Genomic DNA, 23,921 nt, shown 5'->3' on the forward strand with positions numbered 1-23,921 from the left:
GAGTATAGGCTGTAAAGGTATAAATTGATACTACATGAGATAAAAAGAAAGAGACTACTTTATTGAGGATTTTTATCCAAAGTTAAATAGTATTATAGGTATCTGATTTACTGTGAAAGAGGTGGTGAAGTTTGTATAGAATAACTCATATAGTATGATATTATATCTACCAATATATAGTAATGGAATTAATATATTAAGATTTTCTTTGTATGGAAGCAAAAAATTAATGGGGAAAAGGACAGAGGATCTGCAATCACTTCCGGTATTGTAGTCTTTTATGAATTAGTAATTGCTGTATAGTATGCTGTCTGTTTAGGAGATGACTGGAATGACATCTAGAGTAACCCCACCCAGTTTTGAAATATTCCTCGAAGTTTATAATTCATAGTCTTTTAGATAATATCAAACTCTCTGCATTAGTTGTCCTGATCTTCAACAGTAAAATAGGCAATCTTTAAATTTTGATACTAGTAATATATTATTCACGGGTGTGTCAATCAAACATGTGTAGATAGGCCATGTAGACACGAGGTTCTGAATATCATTTATAGGATCGGGATTTGACGATCTTTTTAATCATAGTGCATAATGTTCGTAGCTTTTTTGAGAATAATATTACAACAGTTACAAGATTTTGTTGTGATACTTACTACAACTACTATTTCTGCTTCTAAAAGAAGACATAGACGACAGCTAACAGAACAAAAATAATAGTCTCTCTGAAATCAACAAAAATTCAGGATTACCCAAGATGCCTTAGTAGTTTCAAACAGCTTTTAGTCAACTCCTTACTTTGTTTATTTTCTTTCTTATTTTAATTTATTTAATGCAAATTATTATCAAAATTTTCATCTCTTAAGAGATTGTGAATTATGAAAGTTTGTGTCTTTTTGTTACCTCCTCTTTGGGATATGAGCATGAATGTATATGGCTATCGTTTTCAAAAAAAAAAAATAATAATAATAATAATTTTGTTAATTTTTGCTGTATTAATTTAATCACCATTAAGTTTTAATGAGCAATTTATATGTGATGACTAAAATGTTCAGCTTATAGCTAATTAGTAATAATAATCCGCTATAACAATTAATAACCAGCATTATTTATGTTGAAAATGGCAATATAAGTTAAAAATTAATTATTTTCGTATTCTTAGACATGGACATTAATTGAACAATTATTATAATTTATTAAATTGGTGATTATATTATAAGCATCCCGGTAATTGTGCTTTTTTTTTTAAATGTATTCATTTTTTTTTAAAAAAAAAAAAGAAAAGAAAAAAGATGCCATTTGAAGTTAATTCTGGCATTAATAATGCTTCTTGGGAAAATGCCGATTACATTTATTTATTTTTTTTCTTAGACTGTGGCATTACATTATAAAAATTATGTAACATAAATAATAGTTTCGATTTTTTTCATTCTCTTTTAATAAAATATAAAATTTGGTCTCCTGTCGGCACGAAATACCACATATCAAATTAATGACAAAGACATTCCGTTTCTTGCCCTAAGGCAAGGAAGACAAATCTCTCTTGGATGCGTAGAAATCGCAATGATTCCTGGCAATGAAACGCTGGGCCAAATAAATGACAAAACGTTCCATCGTGGCTGCATTCGTATAAATTGATTCAAAAGAAAAGAAAAACATTTGATTACTTTGTTACAGCTATTTATAAGTTTTTCAAAAAAAAATTTAGTTCAAATACAATTCAACTTCAGTCACAAAACGCGTCACAGCGTTTATTATGGGAATGAAAATTAATCATACTGATCATATATATGACGGCGTGTCTTTCCCTTTTTTTTTCCCTTTGAGGCCATTAAGAGTTTTTAATTCATTTACTTTTTTAAAGAACCCCTCCCTCCCCCCTCGGGCAATTTTGATATGTAGCTATTAATATACTCATTAGGTTTAAATTTTCTTAATAAATAAAATACCTATTTTAGACATATGATGGTGTGTCAGCTAACCTCTCATTTATAATATGTACTTTTCTCATAAAAAGAAAGTGCTAGCTAAAAACTTGGCTAAGCTACGGATACTGTAAAACATGTATCTTTTTTTTTCTTCTTCTTCTTAAGTATCTTTTTGCATCAACTTTCGTGTAGAACATAATATATTGTTTCTTAGTATTTGATTCTAAAAACTCTTGAAGGAAGTTTTGCGGTTACAGTCGCACTGTCGTCTGATCATGGTCAGTTTCCTTGATACGATTAATTTGTCAAGCATGGACTGACTTAATTAGTAAATTTTGCTTGATTAGGGGCATTTATACTCTAATACAATCTATCCTTACCTGTAAACATAATGAAGGCAGTTAAAGTAATTACGGTCAGCTTTACTGATGTAACAGAGCAATATAAATTAATGATACATATTTTATGGTTATGCTGGTTTACCAATTACTTTATAATAAGAAAGTGCCTCTGGTTTTGTAGGTTTCCCTAAATATATAAATAATGTAGTTATATCGTTTTTTATCATTTTTGATTTCACACTTGGATAATAAGGAAAGAATTATGATTGAATCATCCGGGTAAGATAGCAATATAAGACTTTAAAGTTGATAGAATGTACAGCTAACTGCTTAAAAGATGAAATGGGTAGATATATACTGATGATAGTGTTCTTATTGAGGCATTTGATAACCTAAACCCCTCTCCCTGCTAATATTATGTAAAGTTTATAGTGAACTCTTAGGCTATCGCTAAAACCCTAATAAATGCGCTCTTCTTGATTCCTCAGGAAGCCATAGGACATGTATTTTATAAGGTAATCCTAGTACTTCCCCCCTCTCAACAAGAAGTTTAGTTTTCATTTTTATACTTGGGTATTCCCATCAAATCAGGAGTAGAAGCCTTGGATATCTCATAACTTGTACAAAATAATACCAATAAATTGCTACAAACAATGAACCAACTTGTATCTGTAGGTATTAATTTCTAAGGCTTTGATTGTCTATTTGCTGTTTGCTTTTACGCTTAGATAGTTTGTTTAGAACTAGCAAATGCTTTAGTAATTAGTAACCTAAGCCTTAAATAATTAGAATCCTGTCAAAATAATTGTATTAGAGGGTTCTTTAGTGGATCTCTTCGATCGTCAGTAAATTTGATGCTTCACTTGATAGATAAGTCTGCAATAGCTGACAGGATATCTCTCCTACAAGCTTAATTCCCTTTTTCCATATTAACAAACTACCTACTACTACTGATACATTACTTTCTACATTGCTTCTCCATATTCAAAACTCAAATAAGAACACTTTGTGGTATAAACTTGTTTAAAACATTATATTAATGACTCTGTATCGAAGATTTTAATATTCTAAACGGATACATCTTTGAAAAGCATCATAAGAAATTGCTGATAAAAAAAAAGAAAAAAAAAAAAAAAGGGACTCATGCAATAGGGAATAGTTGCCACTACAAATTACTCATCACTTGTAGGCCTTATTTTAATATTGATTCCCCACTCTGGCTACTCATATTTCATAGCAGACATAGCCGCATTATCTAATGGCGTCTTGATTGATTACTTGGTGATACACTCAAATGTTTTCTTTATCATTCATACACTCTCATCATAGTCAATTCGCGTATTACTGAATATTTATATATGCACACTCGTTTGTGTTTGTTCAGATCAATTGAGGACTCACTCTCCTTCCTTTTGAGTCCTTTGCCTCAACGTAAGCCTAGGGGTCCAATTATCTGTGCCATTCTCTATGAAATATATTATTTGTTACATAATAAAACACCTCCTCCTCCCTCCTCTTCATGCTGGCAAAAAAAAAATGAATTGATTAGTTGTCCAACTGAACTTGATAGTGTAATTTTTTTTTTTTTTTTCACTTCTTGTCTCTCAAGAGAGTTTTTTGAAACTTCATATATCTTGAACTGGCTTAAATAATACAATATGGTATAAATATCATGTACTCACTGGCTATCTTAATTTTAATTTTTCTCAGTAAATAAACCTATTTAATTGTACACACATTTCCTAAAAGGGGTTTTCTTTTTTTTCTATTTTAGTCTTGATAGTGTATTTCTTAGTCCAGATTGGATAAGCGTAATGTGTTAAGTCATATCTCGTGCACATCATTAGGGTCATAATAATTTATTTAACAAAGTGAATAATTTGGGTACTGCGGCTGCAGTCATAATTTATGACTGATGATACAAATGTATGTATACATATATAAATACATATAAATATATATATATATATATATATATATACTACATATAATTTTATTATTTAAGAACGCTGACGAATGACTAATTCCAAAAACTATAGTTTGCGATATTAATAAAAAAAAAAAAAGTTAACCCATGGATTTTTCATTATTTACCTGTTCATAATTAATTTGAATCCAACCATCGTTATCTGTATCGAATTGTCTGAAAGAATCTGTAAGTGTTTTAACTGTAACACATGCTTGAACAAAATTATCAAAGGTGATATTGCCGTTGCCTTTTGAAATAACTGAAGTAAGTAAACAATTCTTTTTTTTTTAAAAAAATATATATACATATATATTTATGTAGATTGCTTATTTACCGTATTTATCAAATTTCTGCACTAAAACGCGAACAAACTGATCCGATAAATTATAACCAAAAGTCTTTAACGCCTTACTCATTTCACTATAATCAATGTTTCCTGAATTATCAGCGTCAAAAGTTTGAAAACATCTTTTCCAGTCCTCAATATATTTCCATAATCCAGCAAACTCATGAAAGTCAATCGTACCACTATTATCTGCAAAAGTAGTGACTATAAGTAATTTATCTTTTCTTTTCTTTTCTTTTCTTTTTTCCCTTCTATCCTTTTATGATATATATGTTATGTGCGTTACCTTTATCGAACATATTAACCATTGTGCGAACTGTTTCGATATTAAATGGACTCCAATCTCCATTTACTAAGGCACGCTGAAGTTCATGTACTGAAAGTTGACCTGAATGATCAGTATCTACAGCTGTGAACCAACTCCAAAGCTGAGGGTCAGCTCCTGGTGGTGGGCCTAAAGGCTGACTTGAAGGAGGGGGTGGTGGCGGTCTACCTAAGTTACATAAAAGGTAGTAGTGGTAGTAATAGTAATACTAATGATTTATACACTTTTATTATTATTATAAACTAAGAATATACCATAGCTTTGTTGGGGAGGATATCCAGTATTAGGTGGTGGTGGTGCGGGTCTACTATATCCAATATAAGGTGATTGTGTCTGTTGTTGCTGTGCTGCTGGTGGTGGTGGTGGTGGTGGTCTGGCAGCTGCTTGATAACCTCCTTGTTGATAACTACCTTGTTGATATCCACCTTGTTGGTATCCCCCTTGTTGGTATCCACCTTGTTGGTATCCACCACCTCCATGATTTTGATTATATCCACCTCCATAAGGCTGATTATATGACATTTTTCTTTTCTTCTTTAATGTTTGGTAAAAAATAAAAAATAGAAAATAAAAAAATAAAATAAAATAAAATAAAAAAAGTACAAAATACAAATAAACTTGCCAAGGAAATACAAAAAATAAAAGAGCTACACTCATTTACTTGAATTTCTATTGGATGGTCTGGGATTTAAAATAATAAAAATGAATGGTTATGATGAAACTATATTTTTTATACATATATGACCTCAATGAACACGAGATGTTTTTAAATATATCAAGTTTGTCCAGGCCGGGTCGGGTCGATAAACTGAATATATGAACGAGAAAATTTCTTAGCAAGAAGAGAGTGAGTAAAGGATTATACTAACAGTGAGGAGGAGGAGGAGGAGGAGGGGAGGGAAGTGGGGTGCCAATCTAAGAGTCATTAACCAGGGGTGGATGAAATGAGAGGAATCGGCTGGCTATGTTGAAGCTGGACAAGTTCAAAGAAGATAAGATATATTGAGGACCATCGTATTTTCCAAGGGATAACTGCTTGTATGCAGTAAGGTTTTTCACTAGAAAGTTAATTTAAAAGGGGAAGACAGGGAATCAATTATAGATTTAGGCATCTGCAACAAGACGATGCATTTGTAAGCATATTATGGTATGTTGTTTGGTAAGGCGTTGGGATAAATGAGTGGGTCAATAATTGGAATACCCGCTCAGAAACTATCCAAGTTATACAAAGAAGTTTTACAAGTGTTCATTATATGAATTTGACACGGATAACCAAAGTATAGATAAGTTTTAATCCTGTTATATTAGTAATTCTTTTTAATAAATTAAGTGGATTCGATGTATATAAGAAGAAAGTATCGCTGGTAGTATTTGAAACCAGAAATTATGGTAAAGATTAGATATGGCTCAAGGGGCTAAGATGTGATGTAGTTAATGTTTTTCGGCAATGCTTAAAAAAGGAAAAAAATGGAAAAAGAAAAAGAAAGGCTGCTGCTAATTCTTATAACTGTACCAGTTGATGAATAATATACTTATCGTACTTGTAGTCAATGTTAGTACTGATTCTCTGGATAGTGTTGCTCACGTTAAAGGTCAGAGTGTACTTATCTGCAAAGTATGTGATACACTTGGCAACATGATGGCAATTTTTCTTTTTATTTAGAAAAGCAAGGATAGGTCGAAAATTCACTCTAGAAATTAAGCAAATTGAATTCTTATCATGGTTTTCTCCTTTTGGAATTTAGATTTTTTGCAAGTAAGATATGTCTAAACATAAGCATCAAACTTTTCCTAAAAGTAATCTTCTTCTTTGTATCTGAATATTGCTTCTTATTCTTCTTAGAAGCTCCTTCTTTCGCTTCGTTCAAAAGAGATAAACATGGCATTTAAATTTTAATTTTGATTCGTATAAAAAAAAAGGAAAGAAAAGAAAACTGTATAATAGATTCTAAATATAAGAAATAGCAATTGTTTCCTCTGTACTTGAAGTCATGAATGAATTCGAAGAATTTTCGTCTTTACATTGCCATTTATTTATTTTTATTTTTATTTATGAAGCATTAGAATGTTACCTGTAACAATAAATTATAAATCTATAAGGGTAGAAGAATCTTTTTTACATAAATAATACTAATTTTGATGCAGAATAAGAAATAAGGTTGAGAATGAAAAAAAAGTTTGAGTTTGTGGCGAAAGAATACCAAGGAAAATCTTTCTCGATAATTTAGAAAAGCATAATATAGAGCAAACAGATAAACTAGTGTTAAGTATACAAGAGAATTATCCTTCCTTTTAAGCCCCTTCTTTTGCTCCAAAAAGTTATTTTCTTCTCTTTATTTTATATATGTATTCGTGATTTCCTCTACATTCAAAAACGATTTAATATTAGTAAAATAGATTCCATAGATCAAATCCATTTTCTATTAAAAAGACCTTTATTTGAGAATATTCTACAGTCAACTTTTGGCTTAATTTTTTTTTTATATTGAAAAAGACACATCTATTATTAATATCATGCATTAACCATTCTTTTTATTTTATTTTTTAATAGTATTTATTATAGCATTAGATAAGGAGATATATAATAAAAGCGCTTTTAAATAACTTTGAACAAGAAAATAAAATATTAACATGCATCCTCTTGATTTAGATGTATGTATATGGAATATAAAAGGCTATTATTTAATAATGAAATGAAATAATAATAAAAGAGAGAGAGAGAGTATGTTGACTTAATACAACATTGCATTAACTTCCTTTCATGTTTGGTCTACTACTTATAATCATAGTCATGAACTATTCAATTAATATAGTTAGATAAAGCCTTTTTGTTATTATTAAAATAGTGAGTTGTATAACCTACGTCTTCATAATTTATAATAATAGATCCTCTACCCTCATAGTCTCTTGCCCTAAACAACTTTGTTAAAGTTGATAATATAACACATGCTTGGACAAAATTATCAAATGTAATGTTTCCATGTCCTAATACACTTTAATCAATAAGAAGCATTAACAGTAAAGCAACAGAGATATGAACAAACCATATTTATCAAATATTTGAATTAATATTCCAACAAATCTATCACTGACATTAAATCCAAACGTTCTTAATGCATGGCTCATTTCATAGCGATCAATACTTCCCGAGTTATCTAGATCGAATTTCTTGAAGCATTCACTCCAATCTTCAATATATTTCCATAAACCTTGAAATTCACGAAAGTCAATACAGCCATTATTGTCTATTAAGAAAGAAAGGAAAATAAAACAAAACAAAAAAAAAAAAAAAAAAAAAAAAAAAAAAAAAAAAAAACTTATTTAGCATGCATAACATTATCTTAATTGACTTGTTATTTACCAGTATCGAAAATGCTAACCATTAATCGAACTGTTTCTATATTAAAAGGACTCCAATCACCATTTACTAATGCTGCTTGTAATTCATTTACTGTGATGTATCCAGAATTATCTGCATCTACCTTTCGAAATACACTCCATAAATACTGTTCCCTTTTATTAACCATAGGAGCTATAAAGTTTATTATTAAGGCTGTTCCATAACGCATACATAATTAAACATTTACTAAAAGTATTGCTTCTTTGTAATGATGGATTGTAAGAGTTTGTGGTTGTAGAAGACATTGTTGACTGTCTATGAATTGGATATTGCTGTGATGGTGGATGATAATTATTAAAAGGTGGAGGACGCTTTTAATTATGTATATTGATGATTATTGGTATTAAGAAGGTAAGAAAAAAAAAGGGAGGAGGAGTACATATTCAAAATACTTACTATATTTAATATAAACTTTTTATTTTATATATACTTACTTGTTGCTGATTGTATGAGTACATTATTTTCTTTTTAATTTAAAGAGAGAAAGAAATGAGTAATTAAATGTCTTGGTCATCAATGATAAGCTTGAATTTTACAAAAAAAAAAAAAAAATGCATGCGGAAATTGAAAGACTTGTGATTGTACAAAATGCTAAAGTTGGTAATAATCTTTTAACTGTTTACCTAAAAATAGTATTAAGTAGTATCTAAAATTAAATTTTAAACAATATGTGACAGTTAAAGTTACCTTCATCTAAAAAAGAGAAATTCAAAAGGCCGTCATAGCTGCTGAGCTCATCAACGAATATTACTCTTTCAAGTCAGAAACAGCTCAAAGATGGTAGGCTAAGCTTAGTTTGTTTTTAAAAACACACACACACACACACACACACACACACACACTTACAGTACTTAGGATACGATTAAGTTTTTTTTTTTTTTTTTATTATTATTACTTATTTAAGTTTTTGATCCTTACGAACACATAGTATCTAAATGATATTGGAATATCCAGATCAGTTCAATAAAATAATGGAAAAAAGAAACTAAAACCCTTTGTAAGAGACACAAGATAAAAAAAAAATAAAGAGAAGGAGAGATGAAGAGGGAAAAGAAGTAAGGATAATACACTATTTTCGGTTATTAAACAACAATCGCAGCATATTGGAACCAAGATTTTCAATAGGAGGAGAGGAGGGAGCTTATCATGAAATATATAACCTAATTTGTGAAGAATGGCATATATTCCTGATCAAAGTTCAAATTAACTACGGTTAAATTCTATTTTATTTCTGTGTAATTTTTTTTTTTTTTTTTTTTTTTTTTTTTTTTTTTGCAATGAGCGTGTAGCAATGAAATATGCTCTATTGTCCGAGCCATTTATAAAGGTGTTATAAGAGTAAAAACTCATCTAAAGCACAAGAAGAAGAAAGGAGAAAGGAAGGGAAAAAGAAAAGTGCAAAATAATAGAAAGAAGAGATATGATAAGGAAAAAGCGACAAAATGAAAAGGAAAAAGAAACCAGAGAGATTCACACTATTACTTGGGTAATTAGTTCAATAACTTGCGACCGGGATCAACAAGAGGAGGAGGGAACTCATAATCCAATTTATGTAGAATGATACATAGTGTGATGGTGTGGATTGTATTTAAAGAATAAAAGAAATGAAAAGAAAAAGAAGACGAAAAAGAAGTATAGTTTGAGACTGTTTATTCAATGTAAAAAGAATGATATAAAGACTGTTTCGTATCTAAACAATTACTAATGAATCCTGAATCAAAGAAATAAAATAACTATAAAAGAACAAGAGTCATGGAATAATGTTAGTATTTAAATACATGTATCTTGTTGATTCAAGGTGCTGATCTATATGTTATCTATTAGGTGCTATAATGATCTGGTTTAAGATTTAAATTGTTTGATCTAAGTATAGGTTCCTTATATCTATTTTAATGGATCAAAGATGACTTGAATCCTTTATTAGGGTTATAAAAATAAGTATTTAGAAATGATACGATGTCCTATTTAGTTGACACGTTTAGATGATTGAATGTCAATAAGTTTTATATTGTTTACAAGATATTATATACAGTAAGATATGATATATTTTATTATATGCTCAGGCTTATAGTTTATCCCGTGTTATGTAATATTCATCTTTTATAATATTACTTATGCTTATATCTAGAGCCTGTTCTATAACACTAACTTAAAGAGAATATTAACAATAATAATAATAATAATAGTATTACTTAAATAATCTTTAAATAAAGAAAAGGTTTCTTTTCTAATATAAACATATATCGAATAATACAAAGTACATTAACTTTATACATAATAAGATGTTTATTTAGTAAAATCGTTTGTATAATTGTTTCCATTCAACATATTATTTAAAGTAGTATTCCAAAGAATAGATAAACAATCTTCATATAATGTAGGATTCAACTTCAACAATAGAGGATGATATAAAACGTCAAAAATTCTAATCATTTTGATTAGCTATCGATGGTGTTTATAGCAGAATAACTAATTCTTTCATTTCTTTTCATTGACAATATTCCTTATTATCACCTCTAATTCTATTTTCAAATTCAATAAATTATTCAACTAATCAAGTAAAGTCCAAATAAAATTGATAAAGCTCTATTTACAATAGACTAAATGAATCTTAATAACGGAATTTAAATTAAAACAAGAATTCACCGGAGATGCTCGGAATATCACGTGATTCTTTCCAAATTAGGAAGGTATAAGGCTATAGTCTGATTAAAAAATTCATTTTCAACAAAAACCGGCTTTAGCTCAGTTGGTAGAGCGGAAGACTGTAGTTCACTGTCATCTTTAGGTCGCTAGTTCGAATCTGGCAGGCCGGAATTTCTTTTTTGTTTTTTATTGAATAATATATTTATTTTTTCGTTTTATTTATAATTGTGTTTTGTTCTTTAATAATTTATATCTTACTTTTTTTTTGTGAAAGAAACTATGCGTTCTAAGTATACATTGTAAAGCCTACTTACTGTTATGAAAAAATGTACTTCTTTTTCCATTTTTATTGTGATATTGTAATTTTTTTTTTTAAGAAGACTATTTAGTAACAATTTAATTATACACTTAAAAGAGTAATCATTCACGGGAAACAATAATGAAGGTAAAAACGAGAAAGTATGATCAAAGCTATTTTTATTTTGAAAAAAAAAATCATCAAAAAGAAAATTATGATTATATAAATTTCTTTATCCTGAGTCAAGAGAGGATGCTTTAAAAATACTAGCATAAAATTAGACTAATCTTTACTTAATGTTTAATCAATATATTCTATATAAAATATTGCAGTTACAATGCTTTTATGTAAGAATAATACAACTTATCAGTGTCATATATTCCTGTTAAGCATAACAAGAGTTAGAATGTATGGAATTAAGTATCTTTTTATAAGTTATTTCTAAAAGACTTATGGTATTTACTTATCAGAATAATAATAAAACTCTTAACTGTTTCTAACCATTTTTTTGTTTACCATCTAAATAGTGTATGCATATGACTATTAATAGTGATCCATCAAATAAATTGTTATTATTTTATTCATTACCACTGTTATTTGGGTTATATTGCACTATACATCACTTGTTTCTATCCTAAATTTATATAACTAGAAATAGGACTGTCTTTAGTCTGTTATAAGCTTAATTATGTACAGAGATCCATATTTGTGCTTCATCTTCAGATTGATTATACTTCTTCTATTATTGATATTACATGTATACTAATTCTTATTTCACTTTATTTTTTAGTATATCAGAATAATATTGAGAGTACATTATAGAATTGTCACCAACAAGGTTTAGTGAGTTGTCTTTACTTATTTATGAGCATAAGAATCCAACTTTCATAGTCTAAAATAGTTGAATTTTTCTGTATATTCTGAATATAGTGGTTTCAATTTATTAGCAACTTAATCGTGCTCTATTTATGTATTATCTCAATTACGACTTTATAGAGTGGTACACTATATCTAACTTGAACATATATATTTTTGTATGAGTTTACTATACTAAAGAGAATCCAATTCTTTCTTGTGTACTAAATCAACTTCTTCCGCTTACATTCAAAAAAGAAAGGAAACATCGTATGCAACAATTATGGCTAGTCTAATGCCCTATGCTAATTAATATCTTTCTTATATCTCATTATTTACAACATATAACTATATCTACACCTTTCTCTTTCCTTCCTACGATGAATTTCCTCTTAACCTGTATTATCCACTTTTTTTTTAAAATATTGTATTCTTTTCCTTTTTATTTTATATTTTTTACTCTCCTGCTCTCAAGAGTTTTTTTTCTTTTAAAACACTATTTAATCGAGTTTAGGAGGAAAGGCTTTTATGTTCTGCTCTTGCTTGGCTATACTAAATTTTCTCTTTGGACTGGAGCTGTGTTTTAATGAAAAAAAAAAAGGTATGCGCAGTTATTAAATAGAGTTATTTTTATTTTTTTTTTTTACTTTATTTTTTTTTCCCCAGTAAGACCACTATGAATGTGAGCCAAAAACGATATGCAACACAAGAAGCTACGCAATCTTCAAATAAAAAGACCAAGTTAATTGAACAAGAAACACTGGATATTTGGAATGCCATTAATTTAGATTCATTAGATATCAAAGCACTATATCAATATATTAAGTCAAAAGATAGCGATGTACATGTAGTTAATAAAGAGGGCTATAGTTTACTCTATTTAGCTGCACATAATAAAAGTGTAGAGGCACTTCGTATGTTATTGCTTCAACCTAACATGGATGTTAATTTCCTTAATGGCCCTCATCATGAATTAGCTTTACACGCAGCTTGTGCTAAAGGCTTATATGATGCTGTGGAGCTTTTAATCGAAAACGGATCCTTGCTTGACACGAAAGATTCGTTAGGTCATACACCTCTTACAAATGCTATATTTGCTAGATCATTACCTTGTATTGAGTTACTTATAAATTACAATGGTAGTCCAGCAGATGTTTCTGTAATTGATGATCAAGGGAATAATTTGCTTCATTTGGCAGCAACAAATAACTTTGCTTCAGCTATTCCGCTATTGATAAAAAAAGGAGTACCAATAGATTCACATAATCAACGATGGCTTTCACCACTAGCAGTTGCTATTAGCTTTGGATGTTTAGATGCAGCTAATGCACTTATAGAAGGAGGTGCCGATGTGAACGGTAGAACTCGTTTTGCTACTGTATTACATCACGCTGTTACATGGAATCGTTTAGAAGTTGTGAAAAAATTAATTGAACTCAATTGTAATGTCAATGTAGTAAACATCTTAGAAGAGACACCACTCTATCTGGCAGTTCAACAACGAAAAATAGATATTGTTCGATATTTGATAGAGGAAGGAAAAGCTGACCCATGTTTTACAGTAAACAATCTTCCAAATACTTCAAATTTACCGTTGCTTTACGCAGCTAATCATGGATATACAGAAATATGCCGCTTGCTAATCACTCAAAACACATCTACTTTTTTTATTCAAACCTCAGCAAATATGAGTAGACGAGCAGGATATCCTCTAACCGAGGAATTTTTAAATAATATTTTAGCTGAACGACAACAAATAACAGCAGCAGCAGCAGCAGCGATAACAATAGATCCTCCAATTGAAAATAATGTAGATTTGAACGATCGAATTGTGTATGATAATGGTAATAAAGACAATACTAACAATGTAAACAACAGTAATTCAGTAGAAGAAAATAACAAGGATGACAATGACGATAATAAAGAAGCCGTTGCAGCATTTGAGTCAATATTTAATACTTTCAGTGATGATGAATTATGAGATCTACATTCTTATTCTCCATAATATAATCTAAATATATAATGCTCCTCTAAAGAATATGACTCCAAACATAATAAATAAAGTTCTATAATTCCAAAATAATTATCCTGCATTTCTTTTCTGTGCTGTAATAAGGCTGAGACTTCCTTTTTTTTTATTTGGAATCTAATTAAACAAAAAAAAAAAAAAAGAAGGAATGACAATAACATGCATTTTTTGAATTACTTAGATCTCGGCCAATTCACGAAGACGACGAACAGTAGAACGAACAGTGGCAGCAGCAGTGGTACTAGTTATGCAAGTCAATTAACGATAATCAAAAATAATTAATTTGATTACTTACGAAACGGTGTAAGCACCACCAGCCATGATCTTCTTGCAACCCTTACACTTCCAAATACCAACAGCAGAACGCTTAACAGCATCCTTACCACAGAAAGTACAAGTGTAGGTAGAGTGTTGAGTGATTTCCATCTTCTTTACGGTCTTTCTAAGAGAAGCACCATAACGGGTACCGTATTTACCAGTGATTCCAACCTTCTTAGTACGCTTGACCTATATACATATATATATATATATCACATTTAATTGTTGAGTAAAATATACAGTAGAGGAATACAGGATGGATGGATGAACGGATGGACAAATTATTACCATTTTGCTGATACGACTTCGTTCAAAGAGAGAGGCTTTATTCTATGCTTATTTCTTAATTTATTGTGTGAATAATAATTCTCCGGAAATTAAAATTTGGAAGAGGAGGAGGAGGAGGAGCTACTTTTTTATTTTTAGGGAAGTGGCAGTGAGATGAAAAAAAAATAATAATATACTTTAACAAATAATGAAAAGTAAGTCCAAGACTTCATTATTGTCTATACTATATACACCATTAAGCTATAATCAATATCTTGAGCATCTTTAACAATCTTCTTTATATTGGATATCTTAAGAAAAAAAAATATCATACATTACCTCACAAAAAGAAAAATATCATATTGTATATAAACAAGATGATTATTGTGAAAAGCACAAATAACAGTTCACATTATCATCTTCTTCGTCATCGAAAATGTTAAATTTATTTCGAGAAAAAGTGTCTCTCACTTTTGCCATATTCGTTGAATTGATAGCACTATATAACATTGAGTTGCGGATATTGATCAGCTCTTTTCTTACATTTAACGTTTCTTGCTTATTAAAACATATATTTTCGATGATTATATATCATTGTTTGATGAACTTGAGCAAATCAGCAATTTTTTTTTCACTCTAAGTTTGCTGTAACAACTTCTTACATTTTCATCTCTGCACCTATTTCTGGTAATAAAGATCCTGCTTCGTGGTATACATTGCTCGACTGTATGAACAATGGGTTTGTTGGGGGAGGGAAAAACATTATCATTATATTGCTTGTTGTAAGATATCCAGATAGTTGTTGAATACTTTTTAACATACTGATTGATGATTCTGTTATATCTAGTAATAGCGATCTGATTTAACTCAAGTTTGGTAATGAAAATCTCGCTGGAATATGGATTTGCAAATGTTTCTATCAATACTTCAAGAAGACTGGGAATACTTAAAATCCAGGACATGCTTTATTTTCATTTGTACCCAGAAACCACCAGTAAGTCAACCATTTGACTTTATCAATTTTTGATGAAAAACTCGAAATATTCGAATTTGAATTTGTCTTTGCATCTTATGTAAGCTATTGAATTACTTTGAAAAAAAAAAAAAAGTAAAGGACATCCAAGCTGACCACCAAAAAACCCAGTCATTGTCTTTTATGCAAATGAAATTGTTGACATTTTTTTTCTCTCTTTCTTTTACCGTAGGCGAGTAACAATATCTTCAACTTCTGTAGAGCTAAACATCTGTCCTTAATTCATTGACTCGAATAAGTATATATCATTTATTTTTATTTTATTTTTTTTGAAGGCAAAGCATGAGGCTAAAAATATAGTTATTAAACAACATAAGAATATCAATGTATTTATTTAAAAAAAAATTACACTGAATCCTATAGCAGCAGATACAGTTAACTTGATATATACTTCTTAGTTTAATCATCGTCTTGCATAAATTGAGACAATTAAACGATCTGACATATTTTAACAACGAATTATCATTCTCGGGCCGGAATTCAGTTTATTCCGGTTCGCAACTTATACATATTAAATAATAATTTATTTATTTTTATTTTTGTGAATATGTACATCCACAAAATCGGGGTAACAAAAATACTATGCGATTATAGCCAAAAGAGAAACTTCCTCTTACTCTCGAAGCATCAATACAATGGTAAATTAAACATCCATTCTAAAGATTATTTAGCGAGAAAAAGCAACCAAACATGTTCATCCATCAATCGCGTGTATAATAATAAGAGGCAGCAAAAATTATAAATCAAAATTTAAAAGAATAATATGGACTCGCATTTCTCAAATATAACATTTCATTCATAATTCAATTCTACACATTTCCATAAAAACTATGGCGATATTATTTCAATTGTTGGATTTATTAAACGAATTTTGTGTCATTCAAATAATGAAATTAAATACGTACATTTAATTATGACATTTATGACTAGTTTCCCCCCTCCTCTTTTTTTTCTCTTTATACAGCTGAAATTATATATTGCATGTTGATTGATGGAAGAATATGTTTTCTTTTCGTTAAAAAGGAATGGTTCAATTTTTGACATGATGATTAAAGCTTCTATATATTTGTCTATATAAAAAAAATAGGTTGCCGTCGTCAAAGCTCACGAACTCCGCAACAAGAACAAGGCTGAGCTTCTCAAGGTTCTTGAAGAACAAAAGCAACAACTCGCTAACCTTCGTGTTCAAAAGGTTGCTGGTGGTAGACAACAAGAAATGTAAGTTTAATATTTTATATAAAACGAGGTTTATTAACGGATAGTTTTGTGACATATAGTGGTGAAGCTCGTAAGAACGTTGCCCGTGTCTTGACTGTTATCAACCAAACTCAACGTGAACAACTTCGCCTCTTCTATCAAAAGAAGCGTTTTGTTCCTCTTGATCTCCGTGTCAAGAAGACTCGTGCCATGCGTAGAGCTTTGACTCCTTTTGAAAAGTCCAAGAAGACTCTTCGTCAACAAAAGAAGTTGATTCACTTCCCTCTCCGCAAGTATGCTGTTAAGGCTTAAATATAAGAATAAAACAGTTTATGCTTTGTTGTATATTTCATTGTTTAATCTATTAAATTTAAAAATATATCAATTTGAGGGGAGGGGGATGAGATAATATGATAATTAAGCGTTTCATTGTTAAAATTAGATAAAAATAATTATTACGTCTTTTTGTTTACCTTCAAGTCATTAAAAAGGGTGTATTGTTATTAACCAAATTAAATATAAATATAATCAAATATTAAAAAATAAATGTTTATGTATATAAAAGGTTTACTTTATTCTGTGTATTTTGTTTTGTTTTGTTTCTGTTTTTTTTTTCTGTTGTTTGCTTGTAGCCCCTTCCCCCATTACATTCCTTTTTATACATATAATAGTTATGCTGGATCATGACAATTTAAGTAAATATTTTACTGAAGCTCAACGAAAAGATATTATTGAGCTAAATGAACTTTGTATGAGAGCTCCACCTGGGCGCATAAGACGTCCTAGATTCCGTAAACCAAAGCCAAATCATGTCCCTAGACCTGTGAATAGTTTTATGTCCTATCGAACAGAGAAACAATTGCTTATCAGAAAATTTTGTCCTGCTGCGAATCATCGTGAAATTTCTAAAATTGTTGCAAATTGGTGGCATGCTACTACACCCGACGAAAAGGCAGTTTATATCGCTAAGGCCACTGCTGCAAAGAATGCTCATGCTGAAAAGTAAAATTTTAATATGATATTTTATAGTCTATGTAAATTAATCCTCTCTTTCCCTCTCTTTCTTTTTTTTTTCTTAAAAAAAGGTATCCAGACTATGTTTTTCGCCCCAAGTCAAAAAAACTAAAAAATGTGAGCGTGCCTACATCCAAAAAGAGCTCATTTATTGATGTGAAGCCTACTTTAACTTCACAAAATGGTAAAAAACAAAGGACATATTCGCCTAATAAGCAAGAAACATCCATATCACATTCTTCTCTTTATCAAGATGATGTGCTTTTTGAATTTTCTTCAAGCAATAGTAATAATTGGAATATAAATAAGCAGGATTCAACATTATCTTCTGCAAGGGCATCAGAAACTTTTTATTCTTCCATGTCAATCGCTACTACTTCGAATACGTTTAATCCAAATCTAAACTTAAACTTGACCACCAATTTTACTGATTTAGGCAATGAATTTCTTGATCCGATTTTGACAACCGCCACTGCTAATCTTGATCATAATCTCTTTTTAATGCATGATCCAATTTTGTTACCTAGTAGCGACCATTTTGTAAATACGACTACTTTTATAAATAGCAATGACACAAATCATAGAAAATCAACCGCTCCACCTATTATTACAGATGAAATCGCAATGACACAAATCTATTTAACCATGATGACACCATGTTCTCAGGCATTAGAAACTCCATTGTTAGACTATTTTCAATCTCCTGCTAGTCATACACAACAAAGTGATTTTACTCAAACATTAATACCTCCTACTCATACTCTGACAAATCGTACCATAAAGCCAGAGCAGCTCGATGCCCCTCTAATCGGTGATATGCTTCTTGCTCCTAATGCATCTTGCCTTAAAATGCAAGATGAATGCGGTCATGCAAACACTGATTATGCTAATTTCAACAAGTTCTTTACTGATTATTCATTTTCTGCTAATGGCGAATCTTTATTTTCAACAAGTGTACTTTCTTCTCCAACTGATTTTCATGTTTCTTCTACAGAAAACATGATTCACGCTTTAAATCAGGACACTAATCAGTTATTCAATTTCGCTAATATGTAAAGAAAGAAAGAAAGAAAGAAAAAAAAAGATCATAAGGCAGGTATAGCTTTGTTTTGTGGTAATAAAATTTATAAGCAATCCTTGATGGGTTGTTTGTCGTCTTTTTTTTTTTTTTTTTTTTTTTTTTTTTTTTTTTTGGTTACTATATTCTTATTAAGCAAACCAGAGCCAAAGAGTATTGCTGGTATCTTTTTATATTTCAGCAAATCTGGCAAATATCCAGTTACTGTGGAAACACATAATGAACATTTATATAATTGAATATAATTTTACATTTTATTTTCCCCTTTCTACATTTGTTCAGCTTTTTTTTTTTTTGTTCATTGTTTTCTTTTTTTATTGGATCGATAACTACCATTCATTTTTTTTCTTCTTTCAAATAGGCATTGCAGTCTTTGTTGGTCCCATCTATTTATTTCTTAACTAAAGTAATGCAACATATGAGCCAAATGCCTTCCATGTAAGAGCAGTACTACATACTTTAGCGCAAGCACAGTATATTATTACCTACTTGCAGTCCAACTTTATTCTTGGATCCTATTCTATGCTTCTTAGTAAAGATAGTTTGGTTTATACGACAGCATTCAGTGACGAATACCTAAGCTTTGATCATGTCAACAGCGCAAGCTTACTAAAACCCATATCATACTATGCCTTAACTCATATTCTTATTTATATGTTCCTATAACCATTTGCTTACCCCATTTCGTATATCCTAAATATACTACCTCAACGACATCCCAGATCACTTTCTAAGTTAGCAAGTCGAAAAAAATTTTTTTCATTAACTACTTTTATAGCACACATCACAACTCATTGAACTAATACAAAATAGGATGACTATCGAGCCATAATCATTATTCCCAACATTATTTGTATATACACATATATTTTTTTTTTATTCAGTCAATGGTCACAATTACATGGGATATAATCTATGTACTATCCTTTCCCCCCTTTTTTTTCACACCTTCTCTTGTGCCCAGAAGATATGTTTTTTTTTTATACATTTATATATTGAACATTTAGTGAATAAAACACCAGCACTTAATATCGACATATGGGAAGGGCCTAACATATGACTGTTTCCTCTAAATCTGACAATTTAAACTTCATCAGCAAATACGTCTAGTAAAATTTTTAACTTGCGATAATTGTATTATCCTTTTAAAGAAGCTATCTATAATTAATTATTGTTAGTGTTTTTTTTTTGTTCTTCTTTAATTAATGGACCCTTTTCCCCGCCTTTTTTTTTTCTTATCTTTCTTTGTTAAAAATACATAATACTTTAACAAACCTATATATATATATATACATATACATATATAAATATATGTATATAATATGCTGTATTCTAAAGATACTAGCTATACAAGATTAGATGAAAAGACTTTATCTGATTATATCATCCATCATAAAGATAATACATATTATTTAGATCCAGAAGAAAAGGACATAAAAAATACATCTATTGGAGTACCAGAAACGACCCATTTACGCTTCTATGAAGAAAACTATCCTTCAAATCAGATTTCAAGCCAATATTATAACTTTAGAAGACAGGATCAAAGTAACACCGCTACTTGTGATTCACAAAGCTTTCCAAAAACACAACAGCAACAACGACAAAAGACGGAATGGAGTTATTATAGAATCCTTATTTATTTCACATTAATTTTCGGTATTGTCTTTATGGTATTAGCTATTATATTTAAAATACAGTCAAGACTATATATCAGCCAATCCATTCAAAATCAATGTCCTGTTAGTTGTGTTACAACCTGTTATTTAAATATTCCCTTTTATCAATCATCTACCACTGACTGTGATATGGAAAAGAAAAGCGATTGTGATATGTATTGTTTTATTGCAGGCATGAAAGCAGCTTATATATACTCTATCTTCTTTTTAATATTCATTTCCTCAGGCTCTCTTCTACTAGTTATCCATCTTATGACCATTTGTATGCGCTATTGTTGTTTTGATTATTTTAATTCAAAATAAAAAGTAGCTATGATTAGTGTACATGAATAAGTCTTTTTCTACAAGTATAATTTGACAAGGCTATACAATAGCTATTCTTTTTATGTAGCATAGACTTTATTGAACAAATACATTAAAGAGAGAGAGAGAAAAAAAATTTATACTCAGTAACTCTAAAAAAAAAAAAAAAACCTACAAGGGGCTTAATTCCATAAGTATTCATGACATTAATTGTTTTCTTTTTCTTTTTTTTTCTTTCCTCTTTTTCTTTTAATAAAATAAAAAAAAAGTCAATTAAAATGAAAGAAATTTTACCTGAACCAGCTGATATATGCAATTATAAAAAAATACCTTTTCAATTTACAGAAGAACGTAAGTCCTTTTTTGTTTTTATGATAATGCATAATTATATATCTTCTTTTTCTTCTTCTTCTATAGTTTCATCTAAAAATGTATTTTTAAGATTACCGAGTGAGTTCTCACCTTTAGAGCGTATGCTTATTCAAGCAACAGGAAACTTACAAAGAATTTTATCTGCTTATTATAATGTTCCTAGTCATGTCAAAATTATCAAAAATAGAATGATACCTAATAAGTCAAATTTATCTCAAACAACAAAGCAATTTGAAAGAAAAATTATCATGTATTTTGGAGATAAACTTGCTTATGAAGCTGATTCAGTTTTGATTGTCAAGGATAATACCATTTTAGAATTATTAGAAAAGCATAAATATGGTTTAGGACAAATTTTTGGGTAAAAAAATAAATAAATAAATAAATAAATAAAATAAAAAAAAGGGGGAAAAGGAGAATTCATGTTTATATTTTATTTTATTTATATACATATAGCCACACAAATAGATCTCCAGATTTTGTATTACATGCTGTTGGTAGACGTGGAAATGCACCAGGCGCAAGTTTTTGGCGTGATTATAGTTTGACAATACCTGATGTTTTAGATTGTTTTATTAGAGAAACTTTTGTAGAAGGATTATTTGAAGAATACCATGGCGACCGAAAAGAAGGTACGATTTGGTATAGTGAAAATCAGGCACACATTTTTACCACATTCATGTAAAAAAAAAAAAAAAAAAATGCATAATTTAGTTGCTCTGAGTAAAATTTTAGTATATGCATTTTGATACAGTGTAAATATAATAAAGGCCTTGATACTTGTATATAAAAAAGCTATTAAAAACATACAGCATATCGGTTTCAGACTTAAATTTACATATAGTTTGTTTAAATATAATGACGACAACACAACGTTTAGGGTAATTGTTTTCAATAAAAGTAGTGTTGCTCACAGTTGATGAACAAAATACAAAAGACTAATTGTCAAGACTGACCGAAAGAGTGTTGCGAGATCATTTATAAAAAAAAAACTATATTGTTGGATCTTCCTTATTAGTTATTATCTCATAATTTTTATCTTTATTTAAATATTAGCAAGATAAAATTAAACATTGTTTTATATACTTGAGAAACCTTTTTTTTTTTTTAAGATAATATAAAAAACATTTATTTCTTTTATTTGTTCATAAAAAAAGAAAAAGGAACTAGTTTCGTTACAATATTTAATAAAGAAGATAAGTGCAGATTATACTGAGTGGCTAATAATAAAAGGAGTGTCATTTAAAAAGATGATTTATAAACCCGTTTCATACAAGGGCTTGAAAGATGATAGAGCTGGATATATAAATATATATATATGTATATGCGATATTTGCACTAATTATTGCCATTGCTGTCACTATCATCATCATCAGACTTTCGAAATGATTCAAACATATGCTACTATAAAATGAGCTGAAAGAAACAACAAGAATGAACTATAGTTTAGAGAAAATAGTTTTGATTAGCGGCTTATTATGAAATGTATAGGTCGATAACAGGATTGTATTTAAATATGACCTCTTCCAAGTAGGAACCGAATACGACTGTATATATAGTACTTCCTTTGTTAAATTGCGCATTTAAGCTTAAAAAAAGGGGGGGGGTTTATAGATCGTATCGAGAAACACCACTATTATATTCTCAGCAATTTTTAATACCAATGACTCTAATGTAAAGAAAAATAAAATAAATGAAAGATGCAACAAACGTTTTTTTTAATATCCATGTGAGTAAAAACAAGTTTATTGCAGCATTCTTCTTTGGCCTCAGCAACTAAAATGGCTTGCTCTTTAACAGGTGATAACGATTTAGAGATATTCTTTGCGGTAAGTTTATACATTCTTATCTTGAGTTTATAGCTAAACGTGATGTTGATAAGATCTGATGGAATATATAATAAAGGGGAATGATGAATAGATGGGCTCTGTATATGATTAGACTGATTAGTCACATAGCTTGTTCTCAGTGTTTTGATACGCAAACAGTAAAGAAAGAGAATAGGGAAAAACAAAAGACAAGCCTATGAAAGCTTACTATAAATTATTAAAACTTTGATAATATAAAAGTTTACCTAAAAATTAATATAGAAAAATGAAGAGGATTATATAAAATATATTACAAGGTAAGTAGTAATATTAAGAGAAGTATGATCTTGATAACAAACAAAGATTGGAGTAATGAAGAGCTATATTAGTCTTCATTCATACATTTTAGGTTGTTACTGTTACTAAAAAATTATTTTTTGAGTAAATAGTAACGCATCATTTCAAGTCATGAACCAAGATAACTAACTACTTTGAAGTATGTTGTATATCAGCCTTCTTATCCTATAACATCTACTGCTTCAAATGTTGCTTTTATCATAATTATATTTACAACGATCTTTATGTAAAAAAAAAAAAAATAATACTAATAATGATATACTTTAAAATAAAAAAAAAAAAAAAGATTAAGAACGACAATTTAAATTTAAACAGATTGACAGGATATATTACTCAATAAACTTAGTTATATTTATATCAA

The 23,921-nt window shown here is 29.5% G+C and overlaps 9 protein-coding genes and 1 non-coding gene across 10 annotated transcripts; 7 read left to right on the forward strand and 3 right to left on the reverse strand.

The window, feature by feature from the left end:
* Positions 1-3,480: 3,480 nt before the first annotated feature.
* BX663DRAFT_450694 (uncharacterized protein) lies at positions 3,481-3,780 on the forward strand (the record flags this gene model as incomplete). Its single annotated transcript, XM_051523747.1, has 1 exon — positions 3,481-3,780. A coding segment is annotated over exon 1 (156 nt), but the record flags the coding sequence as incomplete, so codon positions are not given.
* Positions 3,781-4,247: 467 nt separating this feature from the next.
* BX663DRAFT_502139 (uncharacterized protein) lies at positions 4,248-5,493 on the reverse strand. The gene is made up of 5 exons (XM_051526566.1): positions 5,161-5,493; positions 4,868-5,074; positions 4,570-4,770; positions 4,361-4,482; positions 4,248-4,299 (listed from the first exon to the last, which is right to left on the reverse strand). Exons 1-5 carry the CDS (start codon positions 5,426-5,428, stop codon positions 4,267-4,269), a joined length of 831 nt encoding a protein of 276 aa, XP_051385204.1. The 5' UTR covers positions 5,429-5,493; the 3' UTR covers positions 4,248-4,266.
* Positions 5,494-7,436: 1,943 nt separating this feature from the next.
* Positions 7,437-8,791, reverse strand: BX663DRAFT_502154 (apoptosis-linked protein). The gene is made up of 5 exons (XM_051526567.1): positions 8,494-8,791; positions 8,268-8,438; positions 7,951-8,151; positions 7,770-7,891; positions 7,437-7,702 (listed from the first exon to the last, which is right to left on the reverse strand). Exons 1-5 carry the CDS (start codon positions 8,549-8,551, stop codon positions 7,655-7,657), a joined length of 600 nt encoding a protein of 199 aa, XP_051385205.1. The 5' UTR covers positions 8,552-8,791; the 3' UTR covers positions 7,437-7,654.
* A 2,249-nt stretch (positions 8,792-11,040) lies between these two features.
* BX663DRAFT_t48 lies at positions 11,041-11,122 on the forward strand. The gene has a single exon. It is a non-coding gene; the product is annotated as a tRNA-Tyr (tRNA).
* Positions 11,123-13,042: 1,920 nt separating this feature from the next.
* BX663DRAFT_430625 (ankyrin repeat-containing domain protein) lies at positions 13,043-14,086 on the forward strand (the record flags this gene model as incomplete). The annotated part of the gene is made up of 1 exon (XM_051522811.1): positions 13,043-14,086. One exon carries the CDS (start codon positions 13,043-13,045, stop codon positions 14,084-14,086), a length of 1,044 nt encoding a protein of 347 aa, XP_051385206.1.
* Positions 14,087-14,311: 225 nt separating this feature from the next.
* BX663DRAFT_469083 (60S ribosomal protein L37a) lies at positions 14,312-14,996 on the reverse strand (the record flags this gene model as incomplete). Its single annotated transcript, XM_051524105.1, has 3 exons — positions 14,741-14,996; positions 14,430-14,641; positions 14,312-14,375 (listed from the first exon to the last, which is right to left on the reverse strand). Exons 1-3 carry the CDS (start codon positions 14,741-14,743, stop codon positions 14,312-14,314), a joined length of 279 nt encoding a protein of 92 aa, XP_051385207.1. The 5' UTR covers positions 14,744-14,996.
* Positions 14,997-16,352: 1,356 nt separating this feature from the next.
* On the forward strand, positions 16,353-17,466 carry BX663DRAFT_502159 (uncharacterized protein). Its single transcript, XM_051526568.1, has 3 exons — positions 16,353-16,390; positions 16,840-16,970; positions 17,030-17,466. The coding sequence occupies exons 1-3, from the start codon at positions 16,388-16,390 to the stop codon at positions 17,259-17,261; spliced, it is 366 nt and encodes a 121-aa protein (XP_051385208.1). The 5' UTR covers positions 16,353-16,387; the 3' UTR covers positions 17,262-17,466.
* A 156-nt stretch (positions 17,467-17,622) lies between these two features.
* On the forward strand, positions 17,623-19,280 carry BX663DRAFT_550052 (uncharacterized protein; the record flags this gene model as incomplete). The annotated part of the gene is made up of 3 exons (XM_051531193.1): positions 17,623-17,951; positions 18,035-19,015; positions 19,178-19,280. The coding sequence occupies 3 exons, from the start codon at positions 17,623-17,625 to the stop codon at positions 19,278-19,280; spliced, it is 1,413 nt and encodes a 470-aa protein (XP_051385209.1).
* Positions 19,281-20,276: 996 nt separating this feature from the next.
* Positions 20,277-21,123, forward strand: BX663DRAFT_502161 (uncharacterized protein). The gene has a single exon (XM_051526569.1). The coding sequence runs from the start codon at positions 20,364-20,366 to the stop codon at positions 21,021-21,023; it is 660 nt and encodes a 219-aa protein (XP_051385210.1). The 5' UTR covers positions 20,277-20,363; the 3' UTR covers positions 21,024-21,123.
* A 146-nt stretch (positions 21,124-21,269) lies between these two features.
* Positions 21,270-22,098, forward strand: BX663DRAFT_502162 (uncharacterized protein). The gene is made up of 3 exons (XM_051526570.1): positions 21,270-21,374; positions 21,441-21,756; positions 21,852-22,098. Exons 1-3 carry the CDS (start codon positions 21,302-21,304, stop codon positions 22,078-22,080), a joined length of 618 nt encoding a protein of 205 aa, XP_051385211.1. The 5' UTR covers positions 21,270-21,301; the 3' UTR covers positions 22,081-22,098.
* Positions 22,099-23,921: the final 1,823 nt, after the last annotated feature.

This window comes from Cokeromyces recurvatus (genome assembly GCF_025118155.1).
Source record: "Cokeromyces recurvatus strain NRRL 2243 chromosome Unknown BX663scaffold_6, whole genome shotgun sequence".
In the NCBI taxonomy this organism is placed as follows: domain Eukaryota; kingdom Fungi; phylum Mucoromycota; class Mucoromycetes; order Mucorales; family Mucoraceae; genus Cokeromyces; species Cokeromyces recurvatus.

Coding starts and splice junctions, on each gene's coding strand:
- BX663DRAFT_502139 (XM_051526566.1), bottom strand. CDS start 5,428: ATGTCATATAATCAGCCTTATGGAGGTGGATATAATCAAAATCATGGA. Junction 5,075..5,160: donor TCCTCCCCAACAAAGCTATG/GTATATTCTTAG, acceptor TATGTAACTTAG/GTAGACCGCCACCACCCCCT. Junction 4,483..4,569: donor GCAGAAATTTGATAAATACG/GTAAATAAGCAA, acceptor TTATTTCAAAAG/GCAACGGCAATATCACCTTT.
- BX663DRAFT_502154 (XM_051526567.1), bottom strand. CDS start 8,551: ATGTCTTCTACAACCACAAACTCTTACAATCCATCATTACAAAGAAGC. Junction 8,152..8,267: donor GGTTAGCATTTTCGATACTG/GTAAATAACAAG, acceptor CTTTCTTAATAG/ACAATAATGGCTGTATTGAC. Junction 7,703..7,769: donor TTATTATAAATTATGAAGAC/GTAGGTTATACA, acceptor TTAATTGAATAG/TTCATGACTATGATTATAAG.
- BX663DRAFT_502159 (XM_051526568.1), top strand. Junction 16,971..17,029: donor GGTGGTAGACAACAAGAAAT/GTAAGTTTAATA, acceptor TGTGACATATAG/TGGTGAAGCTCGTAAGAACG.
- BX663DRAFT_502161 (XM_051526569.1), top strand. CDS start 20,364: ATGCTGTATTCTAAAGATACTAGCTATACAAGATTAGATGAAAAGACT.
- BX663DRAFT_502162 (XM_051526570.1), top strand. CDS start 21,302: ATGAAAGAAATTTTACCTGAACCAGCTGATATATGCAATTATAAAAAA. Junction 21,375..21,440: donor TTTTCAATTTACAGAAGAAC/GTAAGTCCTTTT, acceptor CTTCTTCTATAG/TTTCATCTAAAAATGTATTT. Junction 21,757..21,851: donor GGTTTAGGACAAATTTTTGG/GTAAAAAAATAA, acceptor ATATACATATAG/CCACACAAATAGATCTCCAG.